Source organism: Chenopodium album, chromosome 27 (assembly GCF_948465745.1).
Source record: "Chenopodium album chromosome 27, dcCheAlbu1.1, whole genome shotgun sequence".
Classification (NCBI taxonomy): Eukaryota; Viridiplantae; Streptophyta; class Magnoliopsida; order Caryophyllales; family Amaranthaceae; genus Chenopodium; species Chenopodium album.
Genome location: NC_137860.1, coordinates 23631970 through 23658518, shown reverse-complemented (window position 1 = coordinate 23658518; position 26549 = coordinate 23631970). Strand labels below are relative to the sequence as shown.

At 32.1% G+C, this 26549-nt stretch overlaps 2 protein-coding genes across 3 annotated transcripts; both read right to left on the bottom strand.

Annotated features, from left to right (window-relative positions):
• Positions 1-7376: 7376 nt before the first annotated feature.
• LOC145620574 (cyclin-dependent kinases regulatory subunit 1) lies at positions 7377-8824 on the bottom strand. 2 transcript variants are annotated; one of them, XM_081675266.1, is made up of 4 exons: positions 8713-8824; positions 8500-8603; positions 8340-8400; positions 7377-7810 (listed from the first exon to the last, which is right to left on the bottom strand). In XM_081675266.1, exons 2-4 carry the CDS (start codon positions 8550-8552, stop codon positions 7661-7663), a joined length of 264 nt encoding a protein of 87 aa, XP_081531392.1. In that variant the 5' UTR covers positions 8553-8603; positions 8713-8824; the 3' UTR covers positions 7377-7660. The 2 variants fall into 2 exon arrangements, with proteins under 2 accessions (XP_081531392.1, XP_081531393.1); XM_081675267.1 differs by having other exon boundaries at positions 8500-8606; positions 8713-8770.
• Positions 8825-14625: 5801 nt separating this feature from the next.
• Positions 14626-24915, bottom strand: LOC145620445 (uncharacterized). The gene is made up of 18 exons (XM_081675123.1): positions 24040-24915; positions 23829-23912; positions 22828-23032; positions 22623-22731; positions 21201-21293; positions 21012-21093; positions 20642-20701; positions 20480-20532; positions 19391-19557; positions 18309-18522; positions 17567-17624; positions 17415-17471; positions 17058-17303; positions 15962-16026; positions 15811-15867; positions 15637-15730; positions 15118-15258; positions 14626-15036 (listed from the first exon to the last, which is right to left on the bottom strand). The coding sequence occupies exons 1-18, from the start codon at positions 24517-24519 to the stop codon at positions 14950-14952; spliced, it is 2352 nt and encodes a 783-aa protein (XP_081531249.1). The 5' UTR covers positions 24520-24915; the 3' UTR covers positions 14626-14949.
• Between the last annotated feature and the right edge of the window lie 1634 nt (positions 24916-26549).

Below are 26549 nucleotides of genomic sequence, written 5' to 3'. Positions count from 1 at the left end.
AAAATGGCTAAAATAAAACTAATTTGTCAGCTTCTATTATAATTAAATAACTCTCGAAAAAAGATATTGTCGTAAATTCCCAAACAATGATCGTAAATTCTCATTTCTCAATCTACACATTCTAACCTTTAATTTTGACATGCACTATTTAGTGTAAAATATTTTTTTCGCCTTTCTCAATTGGCATTTTTATCATTTTCTAAAAGATGCAAACAAATGTGCAAATTTAATAGCTCAATTTTAGCATTATTTATATCTCGACACTGTTGAGAACATGCAATCAATATCCTTTTCCTTTTGTAATAATGTACACTTTCATCGCGCTGAAAGCAAAACAACCATGAATTTCATAACTTATTCCAACAATTATTTACCATTTGACATTGTTGAGATTAGATCAAACCATTTATTTTCTTAATATGCAGCTCCTTTCACTGTATATTTTGCGGATTTTTTATCATCATTTTATAAAAGCAAATTTGGTACCTAATTTTATGACTCACTCTAAACATAATTTGTGTCATTGTATGAGATCAAATGTATTTATTTTCACAAGCCACACTTTTAACAAGTTGTAAATTTTAAAACACAATCTATACATTCTGACATTGAATTATGACATAATAAAGAGTGACATCAATTCTAATGTTTTCTTTGAATACTAGGGAATTGAATGGAAATAAATGGGTGCGATAGATACGCATAATGTAAAGCAAGGAGAAGCCTCAGAGTTTATTAATGAGAGCAACTAAAGCTTTTATATTTGATGGATCGATTTGTTAAAATCATTGTTTGGGATTTACGACAATATCTTTTTTCGTGAGTTATTTAACTATTATAGAAGCAGGCAAATTAGTTTTATTTTAGCCAACTTTTGCTATAGTAGTTTAAGTCAGGGCCGAGGTACTAAGGTTATTTCAAGAGAACACAACAGTCTCCCATTAGCTTATACAACAGAGATTAATAATTTGAAACGTTTGAGAAAAACGATGTCCGTTTCCTTTCATTATAGTACGCAATTTATCAAAAAGCAATACAATCACGAATTTTACCACAATATTAAAATTTTTTACCTCCTGACACCATCAAGAGCAATATCTAATCAAATTTCACAATAAGCAGTTTTATTCCAAATATCACACTTCACATTAGTTAGACCTTTTTACTCCATTTGTTTAGGAAACACAACATTTAGACTTTATTATGCTTCTTATCCATTTCTTAATTCTGTCAGAACTGCAACTCTACAAACTTGACATAATTTTACCCTAATCCAAAAAACAACATCAAGAAAATAGGGTTGACTTGACCAACCATATAAATAGTCTTTCCCTTTCTACATTCGATCACTGACACTTTCATTACAAGCCGCCACCCTCACACTTGCCTTCAATCCTCAAATTCAACATTCTCATTTCTCATAGCTGCAAGTAGGGATGGAAATGGATCGGATTCGGGTCGGATGGAGCTTCATCCGCATCCATCCGCTACTCCATCATCTGCTCCATCCACTCCACCCGTCATCCGCCTAATCCATCATCCGTATCCGATCCATCCATCATCCGCGGGTGAAACGGATGGATCGGGTGGTTAACGGGTGATAACAAACTTCTCTTAAATTAAAAAGTATACTAATAAAAAAAATGTCATACAACATTAATTAACTAATTAATCATCGTTATCTTTGACTCCTTCTTCAACTTCGACTTTCTTGACCTTGTGCAAACATTTAATTGTCACTGGCAGAGGGCATAGAATAGCAGAAGACCCCATGTTCATTATTAACACTACTAAGAGGATTAGGATGTTTGATTTATGTAGTGGAGTATGTATTTTTCTCATGGAAAAATGATTTGCATGAGTAATGTATAAATTATCTCTTGATGTGAAGGGTCAACTAATTAATATATTTCCTTTTTTTCCAATATATATCGGGTGGATGACGGATCGGGTGGTAAGCGGATGATGGATCGGGTGACGGATGGCTTGGAGCTCATCCAAATCCGATCCGATCCGTCACCCGTTTCATCCATCATCCGTACGACATCCATTTAAATTGGATTTTCGTCCATTTATTTATACCGGGTGGATCGGATTTATGGATATCCATATAAAATTGCCATCAGAATTATTAAATTTTTGCTATTTAGGAAAACTTGGTTAATACTTTTGTATAGATAATGACAAAATTGGAATTTATGCTTATTAACTAAATGCAGTCCCTCCTAGAATTATTTTTTTTTAAAAACTAAAAATTGAACAAAGAGGGCGACTTTGATTTTGCCCTTTAAAATTTGATCAAACAGGGCGAATTTTGAGCAAGGAGGGCAATATGAATTGACTTGTTTGAGTTGTTTATAGAGGGCAAATAAAACTTTTCGTCTTGCTTGATTCAATCAAAGAGGGCGAAAATTTTGCCCTATTTGATTTCACAAACTATTGGGTCAGTCAAGCCTGACCAATAGTTTCGTCAGTCCACCACTCCACCCATAGTTTCATGCGGCAGTGTTTTTGGTAGTGCCCGACTCTCCTACTTCTTTTTCTCTCTCCTTCTTTTCCTTTCTCTGTCTCTCTCCTGCGATTTGGTGGTGAGATAGCATGTGTAGAGTTCGCAATTTACGAGATTTGGCAAATTTCCATTTGAATCCACCAATGTTAACCCTAATTGAGGTCGCAAGGGAGTTCGCTGGTTCAATAGTTGCTTCAATTGGTGGAGTATGTTGCTTCAATTGCTGATTTTAGCATAATTGAAGTGGTTTATGCACATTATAATTGACGAATTTAAAGATTGTATTTTTAAGGGTTTTAGGGGATCTTAAACAGAATTTTATTTGGAATTCTATATTAATTGATTTTGTTATAATTATAAGAGAAGAATAGGCATCTGTGATGTCTAATCTAAAGGGTGGTAACAAGAACTTTGTATTCAAGCTGGATGAAGATTTTTAGTATTGATTTGTTTGATATTGGGAAAGAGTGATCCAATTTGTTTGGGTATATTCTTTTTTGTTTATAGTAGTGGAACATTTGCTGTATGTTAGTCTGGAGTAGCCTTATATTAGAAGACAAGGCATCGGGAACTTCTCCTGTTCTCCTCCTGTCCACGTGGCAGCTGCAGCGGAGGTGAGACGAGGTTTGATTTAATGGCAGAGTTTAGGCAAGTGATATATTTGCATGTGTGGAGGTAAAAATGCAAATCGGATATATGACATGGTTAATTGTATAAATGATATCATTTATTTTTTGGCTAATATCATTTATAATTTAAATGATATCATCTATTAGCTAGATGGTATTCTTTATTGACTATATGATATCATGATTGGATGATATCCTCTATTGGTTATATGATATCATTTGTGATTGTGTCTATGATATCCTTTATTGGTCGGATAATATCCTCTATTTGCTATATAATGTCATTTATGATTGTGTCTATAATATCCTTCATTGGCTGGATGATATCCTCTGTTTGCTATATGATATCATCCAGCTATGATATAACATATAGCCAATAGAGGATATCATCTAGCTAATAGATGATATCATCCGGCCATTAGAGGATATTATCTAGACAATAGAGGATATGATCTAGCTAATTGAGGATATCAAAATCTGCATTTTGTCAGTCCGGACTAACACAATACCTTCTCATTTGATTTTGATCAAAGAGGGCAAATTTTTTTGCCTTCTTTGATATTTAACAAAGAGGGCGAAAAATTTGTATGCCCTTTAAAGCTAATAGGACGAGGCTAATAAGGCAACTTTTGCCCCATAAAGTTGATTTAGTATTGGCTCAATTCCGATTCAAATCCTATTCTCGTTATTTAAATAAGATCATTTTTAAATTAGAGTAATTATTTAGTTATTACGTTATTATTGGGTCAATATTAGGTCATTCATGTGTCACTTTTCATATTATGTCATTAATATATATATGGAGTACCGAATTATTAGTTTTCTCACTTGGTCACTTCTTATGCCATCTATCTTTATCTTTAAGCAAAATTAAAATTGAATTATTGAGACTTATCATACCTACACTAAGACGATAAGTAATTAACTAGTAATAGATTGATAGATCAGATGATATAGCCACATATGTTGATATAGACACAAAAGAATGTCATTTTTAAGGTTTACATTACTCTTAGCTTAATTCATTTTTAAGGTTTACATTACTCTTAGCTTAATTAAAAAGTTCTATCCAACGATGCTACGATTGGTTTGCTAAATTACTAATTCAATTCGTGTAAGATATTACTTAGAGTTCTTAGGTTGGGTATAAAATTATGGCCGGTTTGAAATCATGGGTTAGATAAAAAAAATATGGTTGATTATAAATTATGGTTGGCTTGAAATCACATCGGGTTGAAATCAAATCGAGTTAAATTTAAATCGGATCATGTCAGGTTAATATTAGTTCATGTCAAAACGGATCATATTGAATAAGATATTTATCGGAATATCGGGTCAATTTCGGATTAGGTTCAGTTTAGGCCGGGTTAAGATGGTTCAGTTTGAGTACAAGTCGAGTCAAATCGGTTTCGAGTCAAATCGATTTTGGGTTGAGTCAAGTCAGGTCACCAAATCAATGACAGGGTGAGATTTGATTAGGTCAAATTCGGATTTGATTTCAGTTCAAATCGGTTATAAATTGAGTTTGAGCCTTGATTTTATTTGGGCAACACTAAATCTCACAATCATTATACAATTACAAAAATGTGTTAGGCTATTATGTCTGTAGAGCATCCATCCATACATCCATCCATAAGCAGAAAATGTAATGATATAGATTATTGTTGCCCAATTATCGATTGTTCTTGCCTATAATAATGATCAGAATATATGGTCAAATGATGTGCACTTTTGCAAATAGTTTTAGTGGAGATTTTAGTCTATTGTTTGATTGATTTTTGATGTTTATTAAAAGACATTTACAAATATATATGGCCGCTAGAAATGGCCCGATCAGATTAAGCCTTGCCTAAAAGAATTCTCGAGTTTGGGCAGCTCAAAAAATCCTCTTTTTTTTTTTCCCTATTGATATTTGATATAGATTATGACAATATAATTGTTATATATTTGATGTGTATCTTGTATCAAATTTTATTTGGATTACCGTGCATGACACGGGCCTTAAACTAGTTATTAACTATTAGTTATTAATAATTATTTATTAATTATTATTAGTTATTAATAGTTAAGTATCTATAATAATAAATTTAATTAATACGAAGTATGTAATAGTTTTATCACGTACTTTACTTCGTACCTTCTCCATTCCAAATTAGATGGTATATATTTTTTTTATCATATTTGTAAATGTAAAAGTTCAATCGTAAATATTTTTAATTGTATAATTGTAAAAAAATACTAAAAATTGAATTTTAAGTAATTACACATTAAAATGAATCCAACAAAATTCCACATGAATATTTTTTATTTTTATACCTATAAATCACAAATACGGAGTATAAGTCAAAGCAAAGTCAATAAAATAGTCAAAACATGTCATCTATTTTGAAATGAAGAAAGTATTATTTAGACACGAGATAGGAGTAGACAGAGAGAAACGTGTCGCCATTATATCAAACCACATGTAAATGCAACCAAGTGCCACACATGTTGATAATTATACGTGCTACGATGCTACGTCTATGTAAAACTCTAATCTATATCACCCAATTATCCACTTATAATTTCACATTCATTCAATTTTCCAACCCACCATATAGAAAAGAAACTCAGCAACAGAAAATAACTAACGTAACACAAGTAGAAAACTAAGTTTAAAACCATGTCACACGCAAAAGTCGAAGAAGGGCCAACCAGGCAAACTGATGAGTTCGGAAACCAGCTACCCCAACCTAGCACAACAGCCATGTACGGTGGGCCTAGTGCCGAAGGCGGTGCGTCCTTCGGCCTATCTACTGGTGACCATGAGGCTTTCAAGACAGGGTACTACGGTGGCACGCCGCAACAAGACCAACAGCTAACAGCTCATGAACAGCCTGGGGTAGACGTAGACCCAACACAGCGGCGAGGGACGACCACGGGGGAGTACGGGACTGCGGGTGTAGGACTGATGGATCGGGCAAAGGAGAAGTTGGGTGAGCTCGGTGGGTTTGCGGAGGATCCTGGACATGTAAATACTACTGGCGAGAATATGGAGGGTGGCAATTAGGATTTAATAGAGAGACTTGAGAACTTTTCTTGTAGGTGTATTAAACTATTAAAGTACTAAAATGTAGTTGGTATCTACGAAGTATCATGTTGGGTTGCTAATCTTGCTATGATGTTAAGTAAATCTTAAGTTAAGTAGGCCTTTTCATAGTAAATGTCCTTTTATTAAAAAAAAAAAAAAAAAAAAAAAAAAAAAAAAAAAAAAAAGATATAAAAGGCCCTTTTTTAGGTTATAGCGAGTCCTTTGACCAGATTCCAACCATTGACTTTTTTTTTCGGCCAAAAAAAGTCATGTGTTTTTATATTTTCATAGATAGAGTATTTTATTAATAAAATTTTAAATCTAACCCCCTATTTTTGCAATGGGCCAAAAAATTAGAGGAAGATGGAAGATAATGTTAACTTGTTAAGTAATCTTAAGTTTGAATTTGTAATTAGTTCTAATCTAATTTTTATGTGTTGAATACTTTTTGGTCCAAAATCAGGCCGGATCAAACTAAATTAAAGATCAAAATTGAGAACTTCAAATCCTGGAGGCCAAATCAACACAATTTTAGATTAAGTTGATAAGTCTGTTAAACAATTTGTGGGGGCAAAATGGGTATAATTTGAGGTAAAAAGGTTAAAACCGCCAATACAAACTATGACATCGGTTTGCAACGACATTTTCTTATACGAGCACCAATTACAGTTTTTACACAGGTCTCAGACTCTCAGGACATCAAACACATCAGAGTACTACAATCAGTGCCTCTTGTACTAAGCACACTCAGTTAAGGTGCCATAACAAAGACACCATTAGATACTCAATCCAGTAAAGCACTACTAGCCGTATAATTATCCGCAAAGTATAAATTACATATTAGATAGCTGAGAGCAAGAGAACTAATAAAAAAGGCGCTACATTTCAAAACATCTGACAAAAAACGAGCAATTTAATTTCAGCACATAAGCATTGAAACACAAACCATAGAGCAGTAAAGGCAGATTGCAACTTGTGAAAAGCCAAACAAACTTCTGTTCTCTTGTGATCACCACTCTCCAGTCAGAACGATTCAAACCAGCATCACACATGGAAAACGGATAAGCATAATCATCTACTCAGATTACGAACCAACCAACCAGAGAAACGAGAACATCAACATCAGATATAAAGCCAGGCGCGAATTTTCAGAAGTACACCAACATCAGAGAAAAAACCAAAACAATTGAAGGCAAACAGAAACTAGCACATCATTCTCAAACAAGAGAATTACAGTGTGTTCCAAAATATATTAGTAACATCAAAGACACAGTGCTCATTTTGTTAATAAAGCATACTACTAGATGGCAGATGCCTACAAACAAACTCACAATACCTAATTTGTTTAAAAGCATTCTAGACGACGAGTGGTTCACCCCCACAAGAGCACTAGTGCTTCATTTCTAGAGTTTTAGAAATGGTCTACAACAGCATAATTCGTTACATATCTTGTCACTTGGCCATGATGCCTTGAGCTTGATTCTCCTGCTGCTGCTGGAAGTTGAGTGGCCTCCTGAACAACATGATGTGTGGCTCGGGACGGTGGATGGCATAATGAACCCAACCACGACTCTGCTGAACTCCAATCGCCCGCCATTCGTTCTGAAAATACATGCACCCAATTAAATCCACCATTAAACTTCAGCAACAACTCTTACATTACACCTCCATATTTTTACTTCATCAAGCATTGTTTCGAGTAAAAACAGCTAATTCAGTTCATTCACACAAATCATTTACTTCAATTCCTTTCTTTCCTCTATACTTTGCCCTCGATATAAAACATTAATTGGATTTTTATATTAGAACAGGAAGCTATTTCAATTCCAAATATCATAATCAAGAACATTATTTGCGTTATACAATTCAAAATCAAATTATTACATTCGACTGTCAGAAATTATACATTTCATAATCCCATTATCTGATTCCTGTACTCAAATTACTGGTAAATAAATTCAGACCAAACGAATATTTTTACAATAAAAATCGCAAACATTATATAAAATCCAAAATCTGAATCACAAAATTATATGCTTAGCAATCACTGTACAAAATTCAATCAATTAAAAATCAAAATAATTACCAAAATAATGGAAATATAAAAGCAAAATCGGAAACAAAAACTTACCTCAGTCAAAAGGCGATTCTTGGGAAGAAGTTTAGCGACTTCAGCTGGAAGAACAACATGCCTGAAAATCACGCAAATTAAAAACCCTAATCATCATCGCACCATCAATTTAACAAAAAATCCCCAAATTGATTTAAAATTTCAAAACCATAGTTCATACCTGTATTCATAAGTATCATCAAAGTACTTCTCAGAGTACTGGATCTGACCCATTTTTCTTCGTTAATCTACTTAATCAACTTCTTCAATTTGCCTTCTAGGGTTCTTCTGGATCAATCAACAAACAATAAACAACAAATTAAATCAATAATCAAAATCAATCATGAAATAAACTTAAATTTTCGATGAAATTTTAGAGAGAGAAAGTGCGTACCAGGAGTTAAGGAGGAGAGAGAAAGTGAGTGGGAGCGGGATGAAGAAAGGGGAAGAAGAAGAAATGAGGAATAAAAGGGGATGTAAAAGGAGGAAAAGGAAATAAAAGAGGGCTATTTTTGAGGAATTTTCTAGAGTTGAGGGGTATTTTTGGAAGTTTGATTGTTTTTATTTGAATTTTGAATTTGATGTTTTCCCCGCTTATGTTATTTGAGGTTACATTGAATGATTTGTATAATTTGACCGTTAGATTTCAAATCTTCTTTCATTTTATCAAGGTTAAAATAGTAAAATTCAAAAATAAAAATAAAAAAAGCAAATTGATACACACATACGGACGGAGTACAAGTATTTAGTTATTTATTTGACTAGTAATAAATTCATTACTCGTATTAACCTGTGAGAGATTTCGATTCGATATAACATATGATCTTACTTGTCTATAAAAAGTTCTTAAACAACTTATTCAAATAAATATTTTATGCTATTTACACTTCGAATAACTAGCCAAACAGTATCGCATACCTATATCTGTGTACATGAAGGTTACAAAATATCGAAATAAAAATTAAAAAAAATAAAATTGAAACTTCTAAATAATTTATTGAAAACATAGCAATTACTTATCCACTTCATTACACCCCTAATTTCAATAACACATAAATATCTTATTCTAATTACTTACTCGTACATTCCATCATGTAAAGACTATTGCATATTTGACACCAATCCTAGGCATTGGGACGATACACCTTTAGGTCTATGAATAGTTGCGTGTTGCAAAAAAGCAAATTAAAGATCCCCATGATATCAAATTTGATTTATATCCATAAGATATGGCTAAAAATTTACGCTCATCATGACCACAAACTTATTACAACTCTCCTTTTCTACCAAAGGTTGTGACCAGTTGTAAATGCCACAAATTAACACTGACTAGCGTAGTTAATTATACTTCCTTCGTTCTATTTTAGTCAACTAATTTTTTTATAAATATATAATTTTTACATGCTGATAACTAGAGATATTTTTTTTTAATGCATGCAAAAGTGAGTCAAGCCCTATTATTCAAAGCATAAAAAGATTACATAATAAAATGTGGCAAGACCACTCCTATGGTATCCTCCCTTAGAAGAGCTTTTATTGTGATCGGAGACGTATTGAAATAAACTACCCCTTCTTCAAGCCGAACATCCAAATTAGCAAGCCCATCCGTCATCCTATTACCCTCTCTAAAACAGTAAATAACTTGAAAATTACAACCAAAAGAACTAATAAAACTACGACAATTTTTCAGAATCTGAACACGTTCACCACCAATGTGTTCGGGGTCCTTCATATATATAGCTTCGATATAGGCTTAGTTGTCCATCTGCAACACTAGCTTGGAGATGCCTAAATTGCGTGCGATTTTAAGTCCCGTTTCAACTGCTAAAATCTCGGCCTTGTAAGCTGTGCAAATACCATAGTTGGCAGCAAAACACTTCACAAAATTACAAGCACTATCACGCAAAATTCCTCCACCACCAGCCAGGTGCTCCTTTCGCGGCTCCATCAGTGTTAAAGGCAATCCAATTCAAAGAGGGAGGTAACCATCTGATTAACATTTCCCTCTTCAATCTTCTAGGAGTAGCTATTTGCTTGCTTAAACTATGTTCTCTGGAAAAAACCCTCCAAGTTTCATCGATTTTGCTTCGAAGGAAAGTGCCAATATCAGCTGGGATTGCTTCACTACTACCAAATCTTGAAGTCTACTTTCTAACCCAATTAGAATCAGATTAAAATATTTTGTAGAATACAAGATATAGCCAAAATAGTGGGACGGTGTCAGTTTTGGATAGAGTTTCGTATTTCTTTTATATATTTTTCGTTGTAGCTCAGAATTAATATTACAATATATCATTGGAAAGATAATTTCAAGGGCTATCCAATCATCTAAGATTTAGATAAAAACTATGAGGCACGAAAATAATATCTGAATATCTTTGAACGTCTTTCAATTCAAATAGAATTAGGACTTTCAAAAAGAAAAGTTTTATTTAATTTCAAACTCTTTAATCTTATCTTATCAAAAAAGATAATTAAGATCTTTTAGAAACTTATAGAAGCTTCCAATTAATTCTAATTGGTTTAGGAATAAGGTTAAATCCTTTGGACCCTCCACATGATCATCGGGTCGTAGTTAAGGTGGGCTTAGGTTCGGTTTGAACTTAGTTTAGTATTTTAGCCATAACTTATTCGTTATAACTCGGATTTGGGCTTATAATATATCGTTGGAAAACTCTTTTAAAGCCCCATCCAACTACTAAATCATTGGACCCAGATTATGGACCAAAATAAACTAGTCTAAACGCTTTTATATAAAGGACACGAAATGAATTATTTTAGGTTTAAAGGCATGAAAAGAGGAAAATAAGTAATGGTTTGTGGAAATGGGCTAGGAATTGGGTTGGCTTATGAATGTATTGGGATTGAATATGGATTTAAGCACTCCAAAGGTTAATTACTCAACCCGACCAACAATGGCGATGAAAGGTTGTTCATCATCGGGTTTGGTTTTGGGGAGACATTTTTAGATGTCTACACCACCATAAAGATATTAATTGTTAAAATTACATATTTGAAAAATGAGATTAAAAAAAGTGTCAACTAAAAAATGGAGGAATTAGTTTAAAGTAGTTTCAAAATTATTTTCCCTCAATTTTATTTTAATTTACAGTATTTGTTTAATTTCTAACACTATTCACAATACTAATTTGAACCGCTTTAGTTGTTTATAATATAATCATGTGAGATTTTGTTATATTAGATTCGCCTCAATGTATTTTTTAAATATAATTTTATTTTTTTATAATTTTATTTTTGATGATTAGAGATATAAGTTAATGACTTTATGTGCTTTCAAAAGTAATGATTAGAGATATAAGAACAAAGGAAGTAGTAGAATTAGGTCGTGTTCTCTTCACCTTATTTTTGCCGAAATTAAATTACTTTGCCAAACTTAATTTATTTTTATTGCTTAAAGCTTTATTTTTTTTAAAACTGTTCTCTATTACTTTTGTTCCTTTATGTTTTTGATGTTTACTTATTAAAACTTATTTTCGATGAACTTAACTTTTTACTAAACTATAATTATTTTAAAATTAAATTATTTTTTACTGATTATTATTTGAATAAGTCGAAGAGAACATGACCTTAGCTCATATGATGTGGTGTTTAAGTGAATTTTTTTTAGGACAACACCGCTAATCTCTATCTATACTTAGGGCATGTTTAGTTCAGCTTAATTTCAGTTCAATTCAGTCAGTTTCTAATGACTTCTCTAATAAATAATTCATTTCAGCTCTATTATTCAGTCCAGTTCAGCTTAATTCAGTTCAGTTCAGTTCAGCTCAATTAAGTAAATCAGAATAGACCACTAGTTTTTAAAAACACAAACCACAATCACTCACATCCCACTTGTAACCACAAGTTTCTCACATGCCACATGTCACCACAAGTTACTCACATGCCACATATCACCACAAGTTACTTACATGCCACATTTCACCTCCCTTAATATTTACTTTTCGTATTCCCTTTGAAAAATTTGCAAATTACAGCCATTTAAAGTTAGTATTTTGCAAATTGCAGCCATTTAAAAAAAATTGCAAATTAGAGCACAAAAGTTATTATAAATTGTAAATTGCAACTTAAATTTTTTTCATCAATTTACGTGTCAAAAAATGTTCGTTTAAGGTCAAAGGGGCTATAATAATAGCCCTAAAGGGTCCGAATTGAGCTCGAATTTGGTAAAAATAATATAAGGGCCTCATTTTGGGTAGCAAAAATGAATTGAACTTTTTTTTTTCTTGTAAAAATGAGGCACTTACATTGATTTTTTTGTCTCCTGAGCTCAATTTGGACCCTTAAGTACTAAAATGGCCGCTAAAATCTTAAATGAAAAATTGATTTGGGCTGCAATTTACAATTTATAACAATTTTTGGGCTATAATATGCAATTTTTTTTTTTTTTTTAAAATGACTGCAATTTACAAAATATAAGTTTTAAATGGCTGCAATTTGCAAATTTTCCTTCCCTTTTTGAGGTAATTCTTTATGAACAAAAAAATTTAATGTTCAAGTCTTTAAACATTCCATAACTTGCAAATTTAAGTAAGAAAATAAAGTGTTCCATTTCCACCATAATAAAATAAAGTATAATCTTTTCATCTCCTAAACTTAAAATATAGTAATAATTAAAAAAAAGTAAAGTTTAACCAAATAGTGCACATTAGTACATTACATAAACATATGAAGTACAATAAGTCATTTAATCTCATAAACTTATAATTTAACTTAATATATTTTTTTTTTTGAAACCAACAATATGTTGTGTTTCATCATTTTATATACCATACTACGTATATATCTTAATTCCTTAATCTTTTTTTGTAGTTTCACCCTCACTATTTTTTATTTATTTATTTTTTTAAGTTTTAGCAGTGAACTTAATATTTCGTTTATATATTCTCTTTGTTAGCAGTGTATCAATTTAAAAAAATATATAAAAAAAAAGTGCAGAACAACACTGATGCATATAACACAAATAAGCAACACATTACAAGCAAAATAATCTAAGTGATAGCCCGTGTTTCTTCTTCAAAAAAAAAAAAGAAAAAAAAAGTAAATGATACTCCCTCCGTTTTTTTTATATGCATCACTTTGACAATTGCACTATTCACATACCATGTTGAATTAATTTTTTCACCTCTAAAAAATAAATAAATGTTATTATATTATATAATATATCATTAGATCTGTCATAATGTCTAGTTTCATAATATAATTTTGTTATAATTTTTACTAATGCACAATTAAAGATATTAATGGTCAAAGTAACGTTTCGGCAAATGTGCCGGTCAAACTGATGCATATAAAAAAATAGAGGGAGTAAAAGATAGTTGAATATGATAAAAGTAAAAGACAGTTGAATATGATAACGGGCCAAAAGCCTCTTTTTTTTTTTTTTTTTTTTTTTTTTTTTTTTTTTTGTAAATTCAACTTTAGTATAGAAAGGAATAAAAAAAAATCAATTTTCTCAACTATAGAGTATACTATAAACTTCTCACAAAAAACTTGCATTGGTAGAGTTCTTAAAATTAGCCTATCAAGATATAGAAAAACCTCTCGTCTCTCCTCCTCCAAAATCCTAGCCTCCATTGTTGAATTTTAAAGGGGCTTCCATCAGTTTTAACCGGTGAAAAGCCCCAATCTTAGTTTCTTTAAAGTTTTTTTAGGGGCTTCCTCCTATTGGGAGGAACTTTTTGAAAGAAAGGGTTTCCGATCTCCTTTGAAAGACAAGGGTTTTTTGACCTCCTTCGAAAGACAAGGCTTATCTCCTCTTTATGGGGGAAAAATTTCTCAGTTTTGAATCCATAATATTAGATCTAATGGGTTGTCGTGAAACTATTTCGTTGATGAAAAAGTTATCAAGTTTTCGAATGCAGACAATGAATCAGTACAAAAACATCCTCACGGCTACAAAGGATCTTTAGATTCTCTCTAACAAGGTTGTATTTTCCAACTATATAAGCGGAAAATGTTCACAGTGCAAGATCTATTCGACGATCGTAGTTTTTATGAAGGAAAATTTTATTTGATTCAATATCTTATGTTTTTGTTAACGTCAAATCTATATTGTAGATGTTTTATGACTTTTAATTAATGAAATATTTTTGCTATACAAAAAACAAAATTAGCTTGCCGGTCAAAACTCTCTTCATCTTCAATCAACCAAAAATCTTGCATTAGTAAATTTTTAAATTAGTTTTTAGCCTTGATAATCTCTCAAGCAAACCTCTCTTAGCCAAACAATCCCTAAACCCTAATTCAAATATCAACAACAAAATGCAGTGGATCATGAAGCTTGTGCTTACTGAAAATAACACAATTTTAACTTTTGACATAGAAGAATATTAATATTTACATATTTGCAACAAAATATGTTCTAACAGCTGCTGTAAGTTAATTCCACAAGCAAACTGCGCTAATCAAAATCCTACGCCTTATATATTTCTTTCAAAACTTCCTGATTCTCACTACTGGAGATTTCAATTCTATTTCTGTATGTATGGAAAACCAAAAGATCCGTTCTTCCTATTTCAACGATATTTATCCTGTCTGTACAAAGTCAAAAGCAATTTACTTTGAACAAAAGCCCTTCCTTTTTGATCCACAAGCAGCCTTTCTCAACACCTCAGGTTTTGGACCTAGGCACCAGCTTATGCAGCATTGAGGTTCCATCAAAAATCATCAGGGCATAATACTTTTTCAAATCATCGAACTGTAAATAGCACAAACAAGCAAATGCTAAGTTAGATGGAACCAAAAAAACACATGTATTATGTTTTGAGAGCAAACAAACCTCTTCTTGTGGCATCTCACTGAAACCGAATTTGTTCACCCACAATGATCTTGTCTCCTCAGCAGCTGGAAGTAAAATGCGTCGTACACCCAGATCTTTAAACAATTTCTCCATACATGAATACAAGCATTGGAAATAACCCTGCATCAATCAAAAAGTCAGTTCAGTACATAGCATATACTATAATACACAATAGCCATCAGCCCAAAATATGTATACAAGCATTGGAAATAACCCAACATCAATCAAAAAGTCAGTTCAGTACATAGAATATACTATAATACACAATAGCCATCAGCCCAAAATAATAAATTCAATTCAGACGACATCACTCAGTCCTAAAATTTTACTCTTATACTAAACATCATAATACCAGTAATCCTAAACAGAAGAAACCAAATGAGAAAATTGAACTTACATAAAGTATAATAAAGACAAGTATAGCTTTTGAGACAAGACTAATGGCTAGAAGGAATAGAGGAAGTAGTTGTTCATTTTATATAAGAAACGGAAGCTAACCTTTCCAACACAATCCTTACTCGTTGCAACTAAAGGAACTTCAACCACTTCCTTCCCAAATACACGGAAAATGGCACATGAGACAATTATTGTGCTGCAGACGAGGCACGTGTAAGCAATATCAGGAGAAAGATCAAAGAGTTAGTCCCAAATGAAAACAAAGGAAATACTCACTTCACTGTAATCACTGCACAGCACATTCCTCCAAATTCATTTTCCTTCAAATTCCTCCTGCAACACCATATAAAAGTTGCATGACTGACTCTAGATTCACGTTGGGGAAGTGCTGGGAGATGTCCATCAAAGAGAAGGCAAGTTTACTTACCCATAAACCATATGCGGGATAAGATCTTGCTTTAGTTCGCCATATCGGATAGGATCAAATTGCTCCTACAACATATGTAACAAAACAGCCATTAGACTTCTAGAGTTCTATAACTAATACTTCCTCCGTTTCTTTTTACTTGCAACACAGCCTTGTGGCACGTGTTTTGAGGTCGGGTTTATGTAATGTAAACTGATAAATTATTCATTATAATTTTTACAAATGATACTTAACCTTATTCTAATCTTCGTGTAAAAATTATATTGATAAAATCGCTCGTTTATTATCACTAATCATCTCCTAAAACTGCGTGCCGAAAAGGTGTGTTGCAAGTAAAAGAAAACGGAGGAAGTACAAAAGGATATTGTTAAACAATAACAATGATGCTCATAACTTTTACAGCAGAAAAGAAAAATGCTGATGCTTTTTCATAGCGGAAGTGACCACTTCAGAAGGGACAGGAAATAATGGATACATGGTATAAATTCTCACTGGAGCTATTACACAGTCAAATTAAAAAGCTCATTTACCAACATAGAAACCAGACTATTTTTTCAAGTAATTACGTTCAAAGTTTAGATAGGTTGGAAAAAGCATAATATAGAAATGTGTAATCAGAAACTGTTTCCATACCCATATCTGTGCACCACAAACTCCATTGAGATTTGGAATTATGTTAGGCCAGATCACCCATCTTAGAATGCATTACATTAGTTATGACATATTATAGCTGTGATAGATATCAGGCAATCTATAGGTAACATCATTACTAACTAATCAACTATGAGCAACAGCTATTCCATATGAAAGTAAAACTTTGACATGGGTAGTGATAGCTCATTATTATCATATTAATCAACAAAACACATATAGCTTCCAACAATCTGAAGCCTGCTAAAATGAATGCTATTCCACCTTTCTACAGAGCATCAACTACAAGGATTAATATAAATTGGCGAATGGCATATTGCTTAAGCATCAGAATCATATGAATATGCCACAAGTTGAAAAAGACAGGCAAAGAGCAGAGATAATATCATGAAAGTGTAAAGAGAGGACATATGGGAAAGAGCAAGAGAAAAAAGACAAAACTCACATGGAACACAGAGACAGCCTTCGAAAGAAGTGGTCTTATCTCATCAAGAAATGACTTTCCCCCATTAAAAACCCTCCATGTTACTTCCAGATCGTCTACATTTGAATCTTTCTCAATGAACTTTTTCTTTACCACATCAATGAGATGATCTGGTAGCCTTTGCTCACCTTCCTCTGTCAACTTCTTGAGAGAAGTATTGATCCTTTCACAATCGGAGCAACAAAACCAATTCCCGACTGGCAACTCCTGCAACAAGAACCATACTAACAATCTTAGCCCAAGAAAAATTTACAGTATTCACACACAATCCTTCAAGGTGTTCACTATTAGAAATAGAGAAAAAGTTATGATGCGGACCTTCAAGTCATGCATTTTGTGCTTCCTCATACAGCCTACATGATATTCTTTTTCACACTATAAAAAGCACGTGTACTGACTTTTAGTTCCGTTAGCTTTAATAAAAAAGAAACTATACAAGATTTAAGATTTATAAATCAAGAAATAAATACCTGGTCACATATTATGACAGTACGCGGTCCAAACCCTGATTTACAAAAATCTTGAACACTGCATATGAAGAAAAAAGTATAACTCCATGTTTCATTCACATACATCAATATTTGTATTCAATGAAGTTTTATACATTACTAATGAGCATGATGGCATGATTAAAACGAAGGTCTATCTAACGTGAACAATTACGCAGCAAAAGCAACTTATCAGCATAGATTGTTGACCTTTCACATCTCAACCTCATCTAAATACTTGTATATAATGACGATAAAAAATAGACTTAAGGTCCACAACAACTATGAATCCTGAGGTTTCTCAATTCATAAATCATATGTAATCCAGTAAATACACATAAGGATGATAAATACTTAGTTTATAGTAGCAATAGCAATTTTATAATGGCACCTCAACCCATGTTTCTATTATTCTATACATTGTAATAGGGCTCTAGCCTTCTATTTAACTACAAATCTTGAAGTTTATGAATTCATAAATCTTATGTAAGACAGGAATTATCTAGTTTATGTCTTTATACTAGCACCTCAACCCACATTACTATACATTGGAACAGGGTTCTATGTGCTTATTAAACACCATGAGAGATTCTCCCTTTCACTAGAATAAGCATGAGGTACAATATCATACAAGAATTACAACCATCTACACAGCTATAAACTTGACGATAAACCAACAAGGCAACAAGCTCAAAACTAAGACAGCAAGAGTCCAAGGTTTTACCTGCATAATGTACAGCCACCACAATCTTGAGTATTAAGGGTCTTAACAATCCTAATGCAGCGATTTGTTATCTGTTCAATTGGGTCAACTCCAGGGACCCGACCAGCTGCTATAGCATTTGGATTGCGCTCAGCAAATTTTTCTTTCTGGAAATTATCCTCACAGTACTTGCAATACCATTTATCATGTGGAACTCTTGGCATAGAGAGGCACTCTGAGAGTCAAAAACACAGAATCGCCAGTCAGAAAGAGTATACAAATGCACAAGGCAGAAAATCTGCAACTTTTGAAGAAATCCTACACTTCTACAACAGAAAGTGATCAATTTTTATTTTTTTTTTAATTTTTTTTTTTTAAAAAAATAAAAATATTACACATACAGCAGAAATTCCTCCATAGCTCTCTACTACATTGACCCGGTTTAACATTACAACTAAATACACAACTCTACATCAGGACAAGAGTTCCACTTCAATGCAACTGCCAGTTCTCTCTAAACCTGACATCAATTAATTACTTTGGACCAACTAAACCCCATACAGGTAACAAACCCAACAGTATGATGACAAAAGTCATATACAAGTGATATCACCTTCAAAAATGGATATGATCAAACCTTAAGTCTTCTAAACTAGGAACTATTAACATTGATGCCCATTACAGGAAAGAAAACATACTAGCAACAATTATGAAAACTATTCTCTGTCTAGCATCTCCAGAAAAAACAGAGATGCATTAAACTTTGATTTGAGGCAAAAACTTCCTCAAAACAAACCCTTGTATGACACCAACAGTAAATTGTACACTAGCTTAAATCACTACAGAAACTCATCACTTTAGCCAAAAATCCATGATTTGAAACTCAAAGCTGCTGCACAGGTCATCACAACTTCAAGAATAATCTATAATCAGTTTTCTGGTCAATCATTCTTCTAAATTTCCTTCTACCTAACATTCTACTCAATCAAAATTTTTCCCTAATTATATACACTACTATAACTTGAACCGTAAAAAACAACCAGAACATCCACAAATAAGTAGCAAGACAAGCATGTTCTTATTATTCAGGGTATACAGCTCACCTATATGAAATGCCCTTGGACAACCATCACAACATAATAGATTCCCTGAACTGTGGCAGATGCTGCATAGGTCATCATTATCATCTGTTGAGAACTGGCTTGCTCTTGATAAAGTGAGTGACAATTCATGAAGGGATGCACCATTCGAAGTGTATATATTGAGGTAACTGTCAGAAGAATATACAAAATCAACATATGTAGGTAAAATGATGCTAACAGACTAGGAAAAATATAACATTTTGACGTGTACAGATTTACGTTAAAACTGTCTTAACACCTACAAATTAGATAAACTTGTAAACAGGCTTCCAAGATTTTCAATATTTCTTTTGGGCAATCTTTGCATAATGTTTCATGAAGGGGTCAATGCCTGAAGTAATTCTTTAATCCTCTTCTGTCCATAATCATATAACTTCAATAATTCTTTTGGGCAATGTTTCACTAAGGGGTACATGCTTCTGCAGTAATTTCTTTAATCTTCTCTGTCCCACAGAGGATTACCCGTTTCTTTTAGGCGCATTTGCCACAGAACAAATTTCAGCATCCATATATATATATAGATTTAGGGTCAAATGAAAAATTTCTTAAAATGAGAAGGATTTAATGTGCATAATGTGCATAAATTTTACGTTTCCCAGAAACTTGTAAAAAAGTAGCAAGTCAAAAATAAATTATGCACATTTAGTTCAAAATATTTGCAGTTAAGCACATTTAAGATTTAACCCTTCTCATTCTAAATGGAATATCCTTTGTGTGACAGAGAGAGTAGAACTTCAGAAAAAATATAATTGCACGTTAACTCGATTATACCAAAAGTAAATAAGTAAAGTCTAGTAGCAAGTGGAATTGAGGAAATGCAGTGGGAATGTTCCAAAATAGTGAACACTCTATCTTAACAGTTGAAGAATATGAAATTCAAGTCTGGCTTTACATGATCAAGAAGGAATTGACTCCAGGCATCAAGTGCTTGATTCAGTAAAGAAATTCATTTATCCAATGTGTCATTCTGCTATGCCAGGGCTCAATAGAATGTATGCCTCAAAAATTGAAAGAGAGAGAGAGAAACATATAAAATCTACATATACTTACGGCTTCCTGCGAGAAGGAAAACCAGCATGTGCCTCAAATTGAGATGGGCTAACCTGTCAATAAATTAAAAATAAATAAATATATAAATAAATAAAATTTGGGTATACAAAGTTCTATCCTAGGTACACAACTACACATGTAAACCAAAAGAAGAGAAAGTACCTCTGTCTTGCAGCAGTAACAGAAAATTCCAGAATTTTGCTTGTAGCCAGACAAAACCTTCTGTTCAGCAAGAAGCAACAGCTCAGGAAACATAAATATCATTTCAAAATAATAGGCCCAATTTGAACATTAAAAAAGAAAATAAATCATGCATTGACTCTATTGATATGCGACATATAAATAATCTCGTCGTGTGTTGCTGTAAATACTTCTAGATAACCATCTTTACATAGATTTTACTAACACAAATATAGAATAATTCATGGTGAAAACTAAGAGTAAATCATAAATGGCCCATTACTCTGAAGCAAAGGGACTAATAAAGATTTATATATATATATATATATATGCTTCATCCACATCAACTGACCTCTCCACGAACATAGTATCCCAATTCTGTACCATCAGGCAAAAAATCATCCTGGAATACCAACTTATGCAACCGCAAGTCCCTAAGGGAAAAAAAAAATAGAAACAAATAACACAGGCAACAACATATCAATCTTTTGACAACAGGGAAGTCAAATGGATGGCATTCAGCAAAACAGAGTACACTCACTTAAGGGTTATCTTGCCCTGACTTTTAGTTGATTGCAAACTGGTTTTTGAGGCATGACTAGATGAATTCTGCTGTGAAACAGGTTGGCCATATCTGGAAATTTAATGAAAAACTTCAGTACACAGAAAGCATATGTATTGGCAAAACAAAAAAAAAAAAAAAAAAAAAAAAAAAAAAAAAAAATTCTCAGTTTACAAAACTTAGTTAAAAGTAGCTTGTGTAATTCATTTATGCAATGGGTGCACACATCAAGACAATTTTATTAAAAAAACAGTATATACAAATCAAAGGCCAAACTATGAATATTACTAGCTTTAGAAAAAGGTATGCTGCTTAACATGCAAAAGTTTCAAGTGGGATCATGTACAATTTATAATGCAGGTAAACTAATAAAGTATTCTACCAAATAATAAATACATAAAATATATGTCAAGTGCGTTGCTATAAATAGGATTTTCATTCTCATTAGCACAATTTGTATTTCATAATTTCTTTCATAATCTAAAATTAAAATAGGATATGACCAAAATTTGGATATAATTCGGTGAGAAATAGAAAGATTAGAAATAAATCGTAGAAGGATCTTTTACATGTTTTACAACATTCTTAATCAGCACTCACAGTCCATACACAGTAAATGTCTGAGATTAGCACAGGAAGGCTGGATGAATTAGATCTCAACTTAAACAATTCAATTCCAGATCTTTTTAAAGACAATTAAACACAGTTGAGAACAAGAAAAAGACGGTTTGAATCATAATATAATCCCAAGATATCTACACTAATATATAAAGTAAAAGTGGGTTTTGGGTGATAAATTTTTCTTTCCCAAAATACCCCTCTCATCTATCATTTTCTTACAAAAAAAAAAAAAAAAAAAAAAAAGAAAAGAAAAACAGAACAAAAACTCCCTACATTTTTTTTTGAAAATAACTACCATTAAAAAAAAAAAACCTACCATTCTTTATTAAAGTAAAAGCTAACTATTCTTTTAATTTTTCATTTGTAGGGAAGTCATATCCATGATTTCATCAATTTATAAAGTCACTAATATATATATTTTTTTAATTAGAATTAGGTATATAATATTTCATAAAAATTAAAAAAAATTGAGCCATACTGATTTCTTATATTGCACACGCAATTTTGCACGTGTCTCCTACCTTGTTATGATAAATTATCAGGGAATGGACTCAATGGAGGCCTAGTGTTTTTTTTTTTTTTACTTGTTTCCCCATCGCCAAGAAAAAAAAAAAAAAAAAAGAGAAGTATCAAGACACAATCGTACTCTTATGATATGTACAAAATATACATGAACTCCAAAAAAGGATATCAGAACTTTACCAACTACAAAATTACTCTTATGAAATAGGCAAAAGTCAAAAGTTCCTATGTCAAACCAAATGCTTTAGTGCAGCATACCTTTCATTAGAGTTAATGCCTCGAATTGGGGTCATATGACAAGCTTCCAAATCTGAGCAGGAGCTGCAAAGCAGCGCCATTCTTCCATTACTAGCATCAGAGATAGGTTCTGGAGGGGAATATAATTCCAATTTCAATCAAATTCTATACAATTTTTAATATAGATAAGTTGAAAATGTTATAAAATATAAAACTTTAAATATACCTTTGCATTCGACACAAAATGCAATTTTCTTCTCGGTTGAAGAACTAATTGCATTTTGGATTGAGAGTTCTAGATACTTCATGTTGGCATTCTTGCACACAGTCAAAATGTCCCGGAGGCTCTTTCCATTATCCAGATATATATACTCAGGTGGACGTTTATTTGAGCTACCCGCATGCAATTCGAACTGATTAGGCGTTACAACCTACATAATTTTCGTTAACCACAGAAGAATAAAGGAATTAATAATCAATCAAAACCCATAAACAGAGTGATCAAATGGCCAAAAAAAAGAGTAACAGCATTATTGCACACAACAGTAATGCACTATGCAAAGCTAGGTACCCATCAATCAAAACACAAATCTCAATTTCACAATTTACTCAAACTTCACTATAATGTTTTGAACAGCGTATAAATCATAGGGTTGTTTCAATTAAGATATAAATCCCAATCAAAGGTCTCACTGATAGTCTAATATAAGATAATTTACATTTCATGCCACTTAAAAGTAAGTTCATCAAACAATACCCAAATTATCCTAACAACATACAAGTATGCATCATCCAACAAATGAAATGTATGTTACACAAATTGGGTATTTGTGTCCAACAAGGGTACATTTCCAAGTGTCAACTCAGCTATTTAGCTTATTTCTTACAAAATTTCATAGTTTAGGCACAAACAAGATGCGGTGGTGTCCAAACCCATTTCCAAGTGTCGTCGAATCAGCTATTTCATAAGCAGTACTTTGTAATAAATAACATAGTTTCGGCCCAAATGAGGTGGGGAGGTATTTATAAGACCATAAGGTCCATAACCATGTAGGGATTTCAATCCAATTACCCACCATGAATACTTGAGGTGAAATGTAGTGTCCGAGTAACATAACATACATAATATACCCGACACAAGTACTTGAGGTGAAATGTCGTGTCCAGTAACATAACATGCAGAATATACTCAAAATAATTAAATAAATTAAGTACACACCAACTTACTTGAATGCCCTTGCAATCATCACAGAAACAGAAAATCCCACACCCTCTTATAATTCCAGCAAGCCCTTTATCCGAAGGAAATTTCTGTCAAAACCACACCAAAATAAATCAAAATTACATCATTTCAATCATCAAAATACCAAAATATTCTGCAATCAATTGTTTTTTCAACCTATTTTTTTCAATTTTTCTGGGTGTTTAGCAAAATTACCTTACTACTACGAACATACTTAACAGATAAACCCTCCAACAACCCAGTTTCAAGAAGCTCCTTCAATTTCTTAGGAACCTTCTTCGTCACATTACTACCTTCATCCTCAACAATGGCGTCACTCTCATTCCCATTTCCATTGACTTTCCCATTCTCTCTCCTTTGACTCTCCACATTCTGACGACGATTACACTCGTCATCACTCACCACATCCACCACATCACTCTCCGCCTCATCCTCACTCTCCATTAATCGAGGAGATGACGTCATCTTCCTCATCCTTCCCACTGATTTCTTCTTCTTCTTCTTCACAACCTGCATCTCGTTCAACTCAGTCACCGGACTCTTCCGAACTCGAGTTCGACTCAGTAACCCAGAAATCTCGTTTTGCGATTTCAAAGCAAATTGAAACTCTCGCTTATGCCCTGCTCTAATCTTCGATAAAACCACAAACTCCCCTCCTTCTTCAACAATCGCCATTGTTAACCGATTTAATTCCTTCAAAACTTCAGCAAATAATCCACGAATTGCACAATTGATTTGGGGATTTTAGGAACCCTAGAAAATTGAGGAGAGAGAAAATTGAAGAAAATGAATGTGAATTGGAAGAGAAAGTTGAGTCTTAGCTAAGAAGGATTAACATTTGCTGTCTTTAAGTATATATGGGTTTAGTGAATTTGACGATTTTGCCCCTAAGGATAGAGATGAAGGACAGAAGGATTGGATAGGATTGTTTGAAGGAAGGTGAAGTAATTCTGAGGTGTTAGAAGGGGTATTTTCGGATTTTGTGATATTAAGGGGAAGATTTTGGTGATGAAATTTTTTGGGGGAAAATAAATTTTGGGGAGGAATTTGAAACGTCCGGAAAGTTCGTAGGCGCAGTGTGAACAATTGGGAGAGGAGAGAGAAGAGGATGGTGAGCTGGGGTCAAATAGTCTTATGGCCTTGTTTGGCAATTGGCTATTGGCTGCTGGCTGTTTAACTTGGCTTGTTTAACTGGCTGTTTGTAGTGGCTGTTTGACTATTTATTGTATGTAAACATGTTTGGTAAAATTAGCTGTTAGATATTGGCTGTAACTATGCAAAACAACCTTAAAGGGCATTATTATGTATTCTTATACATTTATTATCAGTATTATTAATTATTAATTACTAATACAAAATATTAACTACTAATTTATAATTACTTATTATTAATTATAAACTACTAGTTATTAAGTACTAATTACTAATTATTAAGCACTTAATATTAGTTACATATTACTAACAATTGTTAATTACTAGTTATTAATAATTAAGTACTAATAATTACTAATTACGGAGTACTAACTATTAATTTTTAAGTACTTATAACTACTAATTTACTAATTATTAATTACTAATAATAGATTATTAATTACTAATTATAAATTATTAATTACTAATTTTTTATTACTAATTACTAATTATAAATTATTAATTAATAAGTATTGATTATGAATTACTAATTATAAATTATTAACTATTGATTATTGATTATTAATTACTATTTATAAATTATTAATTACTAATTATTAATTACTGATTACTGATTACTTATTATTAATTACTAAATACTAATTATTAATTATTAATAATTAATTATTAATTACTAATTACTGATTATTAATTATTAATTATAGATTAATAATTATTAATTATTAATTACTGATTATTAATTATCAATTATCAATTACTAACTACAAATTAATAATTAATTATTAATTATTAATTATTAATTATTAATTATTAATTATTAATTATTAATTATTAATTATTAATTATTAATTATTAATTATTAATTATTAATTATTAATTATTAATTATTAATTATTAATTATTAATTATTAATTAAGGATAAAAAGTAATTTGTTTAATGAAAAGCCAAAAGCCAAAACCAAAAAGCTAGTAACACTAGCTTTTTGTTTTTGGCGGAAAAGCCGGCTTTTTTACCTAGCTGAAAAGCCATTTACCAAACAAGTATTTTGGCTGTTTGACCAAAAGAAAAAGCCAAAAGCCAAAAGCCAACCAAAAAGCCAACTAAAAGCCAATTACCAAACAAGGCCTATATGGGTGGGTTTCGTTCTTTCGTGTTGCTTGTTTGGGTTGTTTGTTTCATCTTATTTTGACTTCGGGTGTTTTTTAAGAGTTCGGTTTTAATAAAATAAGATATGTTTTGTATTACGAGTAGAAAAAGTATACAGAATAAATTTTTTTCAAATAAATTATAGACAAAAAAAAGTTGATTTTGAGTGCTAAGTGAAAATTATGTAAATTAAGTTTAGATTAATTAAGACAAGATAAAATAACGACGAACATATAATGATACTCCCTCCGTCCCCTTTTGATAGTCCCTTATGGGCAAATTTTAGTCCCAAAATGTTCACCCATTTGCTTTTTCCAACAACCATTAATATTAATTTTTTACCCAAATTCTCTCCAATTTGCAACAATACTTGTGCAAATTTATATTTTCCGTAAATTTTATTTTC